Here is a 7,680-nt window from a genome sequence, read left to right as displayed (position 1 = left end):
CCCCGGCCCCGGCCCCGGCCCCGAGGCACGGTGTCTCGTTGGGGGCCGAGGAGGAGGGGCCGGGGGAAATGCGCCTCTGCCGCGAACCCGGGGAACTAGATGCCAAAAGCCAAGCGCCGGGAGGATCCCGGGGTAGAGGGTCCGGCGAAAAAGAGCCGCCAAAAACGGCCGGTCACGCGCTCGACGCCCCGGGGAGCTCACTGCTGGCCTGCACGAGAGAAAGAGAGAGAGAGAGAGAGAGAGAGAGAGAGAGACCTGCTCTCGCGTCCTGCACACACACACACACAGACACAGACCTCTGGTGGCGGTCAGGGGCGCAGCGCAAGCCCCAGCGAGGACGGGGGCCAGCAGGCATGGGGCACATAGCCGCCTGCACCCGGGGGCCACATGTGAGCGCCTGCGCACACGGCCCTCTGGCCCTCGTCCGTAAGGCCACCCTTGGGGGTGCGGACCCCGGCCGCCTTGTCGGCCCCCCCCCCCCCCCCCGCCCCCCGGCCTTGGGACAAAGACCGCCAGACACAGTCTAGACACATGGGGGGGATTGCCGACGGAGGCAACGCACGCTGAGGCGCGGCCGCGCCGGGCGTACCACGGCCCGGCGCATTCGCGTGAACCGACGGAATTAAGAGCCACACCCTGGCAGCATGCCGCCCTTCACGGACGCCTCCCTCCACGGGGGGGAGTGGAGGGGCCGGCGCGGGGGACAACACCACCAAGGAACAGGGCCCGGAGGACGTATGCCCGGCCGGACAAGCTGCCTCGGGCGCAGTCCCGTCGCCCGGCCCCTGCCCCCCTCCCCCCCCCTCCCCCGCCCGCCCGCCCGCCTGCGACCCGGCATGCTCACCCCCGGGGACCCTCGGCCTCCAAGAGGGAAGAGAGAGAGAGAGAGAAGGGGGCGGGGGGAGCCCGCCCCCGGGGCATGACGCCTTTCCGGGTGACACACATCGATTGACACATAGCGCGCATGCACTGGGCGCGTTTGACTAATGGCTGGCAGGCGCCCTTGCCGGCGCCCTCTCGTCGGCCATTCTCTCCTGCTCCCGACCCCCGGGCGGCATACGGCCGTACCCGAACACAACCAATGCTGTTCCGGGGGGTGGGGGAGGGATCCGGGTTCGCCTGGCCTGGCGCCCGACCCGTCGGTGGACATGCACGCCTCCGGGCTCGCCGAAAAGCCCTGAGGAACAGGCCCCCCCGCCGCCCTCCGCGCCAGCACGAGAAATGCCTCTGCAAGAGCCCTCTCACGCAGGGACGGCCTCGCGCCCGAAGACCAGGGACAAGATCAGGACCGGACAGACCTCCAAAGCAAAAAGCCCGAATATCATAATCACCCATTTATTTCCAAGACCTCCCCGACATGGGACACGCAATGCCCCGTTTGCCGTCAAACAGGCTCCCACCGCGGGGAGAGGGGGAAGCAAACGGGCCCGCCCCCGGGATGCCAGGGGCGCCCCTGCGCTGTGCCCGGGCCTCCGAGCGGCTGGTCCCTGACGCGATTCTTACATAATGCTGGGGAGAGTCCCCCGGCGGCGGCACAGCTGCGGCTGCGGCTGCGGCTGCGGCTGCAACTGCGGCCACCGGCGGCGACTTCGGCAACGACGGCCGCTGCAAGAGGGCCGGCGTGCTCGCCTGGGCAGGAGGGCTGGCCTCTTTCTGGGCATCTTCTCCCGGCCCCATGGCCGGCGCCAGCCCTCGGCCACGCGCCATCCCCAGGCCTCCGCGCGAATTGCTCACACTCGGCACCGCTCGCCGCCACGCCTCAATATCCCCATACAATGACTAGCAGAGCCTCTCCTCCACGCGTACGCGTGCTGGCTCGTGAATGCCCGCCGGCCCGCCCCCAAACCAGTGTCGCCCTCCCCCCTCGGCCCATGACTTCGCCCCGCTGCCAGCCGGGCCGGCTCGCCGCTCAGGCCGATGACTGAGAGGCCAACACGCTCCCGGGCCCAGCGCCCTCCCCCACGCCAGTGCCGGCCACCCTCCGGCGACACCAGCCCGGGGCCCATGTCGCTAGTGTCTCCGGCGCCGGGGCGCCGGCGCCCCTCTTCAGCCTCGCCGCGGGGCATTTCCCGGGCACCCCGCCGGGCGGCTGGGGGGCGTCGGGGGCCGAGGCGCCCGCGCGCGCCCCCCCCCCCCCCCCCTGGGGGAAGGGCCTTCTTGGGGATTGGGGGCGGATGGCCTGATCCCCCCGGGGGCCGAGAAAAGGCGCGCCGAACCTCCTGCGCCTCCCTCGAATCGGCACCAGCCCGCCGCGCGCCGATCCTCGCCTCCCCCGGGCCGGACGACGCCGCGAGCACCACGGACGCGCGCTCAAGCCAGCACGTAACGGTCTAGGTCATGGGCGGGCTGCCTGCGGCCGGGGATTCACACCCCGGAAATATGGCGCCGCGCGCGGGGCCTTCTCTTCCCGGCCCTCGTCCCCCCCCCCCCTCCCCACCGCGGAAGCGCCGGGCACACACGCTGGGGGGCGAGGGAGACCCGCGCCCACCCTTCGCCTCCCTCCTCGCGGCCCAGTCCCGCTCCTGCCGGAGTGGGGGAGGGGGCCCGCTCGGAGAAGTGCCCGAAAGCCCGCCCCCGCAGGCGCACGCGTGCACATCGTGCTGCAGCACCAAATGCCCCGGCCGCCCGTCTCTGCTCCCCGCCCCAGCCCCGAGGGAATATTATCCGCAAGCAGCCGGTACATTGGCAGCAGCCGCGGGTGTTTGTGGCTCCTCGGCCTCCCTGCCGCCGGTAGTCCCCCGCTCCGACGCCCGGCGCTCATGGCCCTGCGGTGCATGAGCCTGTGGGGGCGGGGGGGGGGGGGGGGGGAGGCCGATCACATCGGCCCGCCGGTGGCCGAACCTGCGGCAATGTGCGCCCGTAGCCCGCCCCCCCTCGCGCCCCCGTGGCGACGGTCACTCATTTTCTGGGGCGACTCGCGGCCTGACCCGTGGGCCAGGCCGCGCGCCGGGTGGGAACCGCTGGCAGGGTTCCCCGCCGGGCGTCAATTCTTCCGGCGCGCCTGCCTCGGGCCAAGCCCTCCCTGCTCGCGCCCCGGGCTGCTCAAGATTCAGAACATCCGGAGCGAGTTCAGACCCATTTCGGGGTCAACTGGCCGGACCACGAAAGGAGCGAGGGACCCCAGAGGCCAGTGACTGGGGAATGGCGAACTTGATGCATCAACAAGGACAAGGATCCACAGGCTGCGGGGGAGGGTCTTGGAAATACATCGAGCGTGTGGGGACCCATATGCCCCGAGCCACGCGGCTATCACGCGGCACATGCAACAAGGACAGGTGCATCACGCGTTGGCCCCGGAGGCGATCTCACCAACCCCCCGTTGCTTCTCCCTCTCCTCCTTCTTCTCCTCCTTCTTCTCTTCCTTCTTCTCCTCCTTCTTCTTCTTCTTCTTCTTCTTCTCCTCATGGTTGGAAGTGGAAGCTGGCGAGCCGGCAGCCGGAAAGTCCCAGGAGGACGCTCCGGGAGAGGATTCGGCCGTCTTGGCATCGCTACTGGCCACCTCCCCGGGCTGAGTGGCCCCGTCAGTGGCCTCCACCTACTCATCAGCAACCACGACGTGGCTTTGGTGTTGCTCGGGGGTCATCGGCTCATCGAAAGCCCAGCGAGTCGGCCGCTCTCGCCGATGGCAGCACCTGTATGACCTCCTCATAGGGATCGGTTTCCTCTTCCTGCTCGGGCTACTCGTCGGGCCGCGGTCTCATCCTCGGCGTGAGCATCGTCTTCAACCTCCCCAACCTCTCCAATCTCGACAGGAATCTCGGCGGCCCCGACGTCTGCCTCAGCCCCAGCCCCGGCACCAGACTTAAGCTGGCCACCAGCGCCGACAATTTCAGTCACCGACCAGTGACTGTGCGCAGACCACCCCCCAGAGGGTCAGGAGCATACGAAAGAAGAGATGTGAATACATGCGGGCAGACAGCGCGCACCTCTCGTCCAAGCCAACAAAGACCAGCAGCGAGGTGATGTCGGTGCCAGCCGCACCGGCCGCCAGCACCGAGCTGGTCGGAGATGGAGCCACATGCGCATGGGGCGCCTCACCGGCGAAGGACTTGGCCAGCTGCTCATAAGCAGCAAACTTCACCTCGGCCATATTCTGGCCGAGGCACATGGACCAACAGGGGACATGTCAGCTTGGCGGCTGGAGTCGAGAGCTCCGGGCTAGCCCTCGCCAAAAGCATGGTGCTCACGCGTGGTATGTTGGTGGTAAGGAGGTCACTATCGGTGTCCTTCAGGCCGGCGGCCGTCACCGCGGCCGGCACGCCACACATGCTGTGCAGACTGGTCCACCGGGAAGGAGTGGCCCCCGAAGCCGAAGGCCGGAACTCCGGCCGGGCCTTGGTCACTAGCGCCGACGCCAGACCCACCCAATCAAGCAGAACCAAAGGGGACCGAGGTACGACATGGTGCCATGCCGCGGGCGAGGGACGAGGAATCTGGGGAATCCGCACGACATGCAGTCAGTGGCCGAGGGCGATCGAGCCACAAGCACAGGCGGAGCAGGTCAGGCACGCAACCGGGGCCGAGAGATTGTGCGTGTGCGCTGCCCGGGCCGAGAGCGAGGTGGACGCCGAGTCGGCCGCCGCGGCCAGTGCCGCCACCACACAGGCCACAGCCAGCCCGCCCGCCGCAGACAGGCCCGCCGGGTCGCCCGTACCATCGGACGCCGCGGCCGCCGCCTGCAGCCCGGTGTAGTCGGCCAAGGCCGCCGCAAGGCCAAGGATGTCGCCCACCGACAGGGGATCCGCCCCGGAAGCCGGACCCGAAGTGAGGGTCAGCTCCCGACTGAAGACCGACGTCAGGGACACGAGCAAGCGCGCGCCATGTGCCTTGGCAAAGGCGTCCAGCACCGGCTGCTCCGGGCGCTGGCCGTCTGGCATCGCATCGCTCATCGAGCGGAGGAGCTCGTGCAGCAGCGCATGCGTGCAACTCCGAGCGGCTGAACAGAGCACCATGTTCTTATGTATGTATGCATGTGTGTGTATCTGAGCGAAGCATGCGTTGCTCCTGTCGAGAGGGAGTGCGGCCAAAAGGACGGCAATTGTCCGAGCAGCTCTCCCCCCCGCCCCCGCCCCCCATCGCCCTGTGTGCGCACCAAAGTTCCGGCTCGAGAGATTCCCCACCGTCAGGCTGAAGAGCTGGCTGGCCGAGCTCGGCAGCGGGCTGCACCAGTCGTGAGGCTGCACCGAGGAGCCTGGGCAATTCGCCCGACAGTGCCAATCAACATCGGCAAACAGTGACCCCGATGGCCGCATCCAACTCGGTGCCAGTCAGGGCCATTATGATGCAAAGGGCTGACAATGAGCAGGCCAGCCGGTCGGGCAGGGTGCCAACATAGTGAATCAGCAATTCAACCAGCGACAGCAGGAACCAGCACAGTATGTTGACCGTTGGCTCCTGATGTTCCGCCCATAACGGATTGGCGTAGGTCGGCGGCAGCTCTAGACATCTCTGAGATACGTGCGGGCAGCATGCCCCGCATCCTTGTGAAGATGCGTAGGTGCACCCGTGATGGATATCTCAGGGACCCGTGTCCCAGGCAGCACTCCGACACTTGGACCGTGGGCATACGCATCGGCGATGGGTTGACGCCGTGGCCTCCGACACCGGTCTCCGAGGAACTACTGCCGAAGGACCGCACGCTGCTGGCCGAGGAAAGGGGCGACCGGTCGGCGCTCAGGGTATCACTCACCAGCAGGACAACCCACTGGTACTCACCCCGGGCCGGCTCCTCCCCACCAAGGTCCGCCAGGCACAGCAAATGGTCTTCGGTTTGCGGCAGGGCGAAGGACGCCGGCGACTCCATGGCCTTGCCGTAAACCGGCGGGATTATCGCATCGAAGCCTTTCCCCCGAGACAGCACCATACCCAGCATATCGCACAGGAGGCTGCCTTGTCCCAGGTCGTCAGCCCTAAATACGTCGATCCGGTCGATCAGGCAAGCCGACAGAGCATGGGAGTTGCTTGCCTGTGCATGTAAGCATGTGTGTGAAAAGGCAGTGGGAGGGCACATCCACCGAGGGACTTCTGGTACTGGGCGATCAGATGGGCAGCAAAGCCGCGCGGCCGGTCCCAGTTGGCCAGATCCTCGAGCCAGCTGGGGTGCATCGTGATCATGGCCCAGGGTGAGGTGGGAGAGGGAGGAGGGGGCGTTTGTCAATTTCCGGAGCCAAAAGATAATGATGGGACAGGGAGGAGGGAGGCAGGACGAAGCGCACCTGAAGATCGGATCCAGCAGCCACTTGATGGTGGTCACATCGGCCTGGCTGGCCAGGTGTTGCAGGGTCCGCAGCGCGTGGTACCCGAGCATGCGGCGATGGAGCTCGGTACTGGATGGCAAGCAGCAGCAAGGGGGAGCAAAGCACAGCAGACAGAGCAAGCAGGGGACACCCCCAGCACACGACGGTCAGCACTGACGCCCTTGTACAGAGGGAGGAGGAGGAGAGCAAAAATCACCCAATCAACCATCATGCTGGCTGGAGCAGGCGAGAGGAAAGCGCACAGGGTCGAGTTGGCCTCCGAGAAGCTGCCAGCGGCCCCTTCGGCACCGATGGCCGCCATTTTGTCCCCGAAGAAGCAACAATGGGTGGATTTATCGGCCGCGTTCCATGTGACGTACACCAGGGCCGACACTGCGTGGCTATAGATGCCAGGGGTCGTTGCGCCGCGGAGGTGAGGCGGGCTCAAGGCAGATGGCATGCAGGACCGGCAGGGCCAGGCGGGAAATGGCCAGGCCATTGGCCGTCGGGACGGCCCGGCGGTTTGGCAGCGCCGTGCAGCTGTCGATCAGCCGCTTGATGAGGGGAGCAGAGTTCGACTGGAGCAGCGGGTCCTCGCTGGCCGGCACGCGGACCGCCACCAAAGGGACAAAGTATGGCACACAGATGCTAGAATCTCGGTCAGGCGGGGGTGGGGTGGGTGAGATGTGTGGACTAGGAGAGGCCAGATCTACGAGAGAGGGCGATGGCGGGCGCTCGTGCGCGCATGCACCATCAACACACACCCACAATCAATACGCCACGGAAATGCAGCATGTCGTCACGGGCTGAAGAAGTTAGGTGAGTGGTACTCGGCGAAAGCGATCTAGTATTGTGTGACGGCTTCTAGGCATTCTGATGTCCGGATTCTCACAGATCCAGCCGTCTGTCGAAAGAGCGACTATTTTACGGAATCCATACCGAAAATACTACTGCGGCGGGTCCGGGCAGGGCTCGTTCCGGGTTTTTCTAATAGCATTCTCCGGTGGGGGAATATGTGGTAAGACGGCCGCCGGGTGGCTGCCGATCTCAGGCCTCTACCGGAGGGACCGAGACAGATGGAGATGCGCGTATGTGCGAGACTCTCGGGGATCTCCCCCTTGACCGAGCGCCGAAGGCCAAAACCCTCCCTCGGGACTCTCTGCCAAGAGCTGAGGCCCATCGCAGCCTTGTGTCGAAGAGCATGCGAGAGCACCACCGAAACACCAGCCAGGTCTGCGAATACCTGTTCCAAGGCTTCTTCTCGGAGGCCTTTCACTTGGACATTTCCTTTCCCTCCGCTGGCCTCCAACCTCGCTCGCAGCCCGAGTTACCAGACTCTCTCCCCCCCTCCAGGCGACAGTGTATTTGTCTGGTTTGATACGCCCTCCCTCCTTGCCCGGGGCGGTCCTTGCCGGTGGCAGATTGCCGGCATGATATCCGGCCA

General features: G+C 66.6%; 2 protein-coding genes across 2 annotated transcripts in view; both read right to left on the bottom strand.

Annotated features, from left to right (window-relative positions):
* Nucleotides 1-3,280: 3,280 nt before the first annotated feature.
* On the bottom strand, nt 3,281-6,558 carry H696_03599 (hypothetical protein; the record flags this gene model as incomplete). Its single annotated transcript, XM_009497471.1, has 11 exons — nt 3,281-3,535; nt 3,682-3,847; nt 3,927-4,093; nt 4,188-4,342; nt 4,490-4,936; nt 5,093-5,177; nt 5,233-5,438; nt 5,569-5,841; nt 6,009-6,094; nt 6,216-6,326; nt 6,500-6,558. 11 exons carry the CDS (start codon nt 6,556-6,558, stop codon nt 3,281-3,283), a joined length of 2,010 nt encoding a protein of 669 aa, XP_009495746.1.
* Nucleotides 6,559-6,637: 79 nt separating this feature from the next.
* Nucleotides 6,638-7,680, bottom strand: part of H696_03598 (hypothetical protein) — a gene marked incomplete at both ends in the record, with an annotated part of 3,944 nt that continues 2,901 nt past the window's right edge. Inside the window, one exon of the mRNA XM_009497470.1 lies at nt 6,638-6,891. Within this exon, the coding sequence (XP_009495745.1) occupies nt 6,638-6,891 (254 nt within the window). The remainder of the gene's footprint in view (nt 6,892-7,680) is intronic.

This window comes from Fonticula alba (genome assembly GCF_000388065.1).
Source record: "Fonticula alba strain ATCC 38817 unplaced genomic scaffold supercont2.5, whole genome shotgun sequence".
In the NCBI taxonomy this organism is placed as follows: Eukaryota; order Rotosphaerida; family Fonticulaceae; genus Fonticula; species Fonticula alba.
The sequence above is the reverse complement of the archived record's forward strand: the minus strand, read 5'-3'. Positions and strand labels throughout refer to the sequence as shown.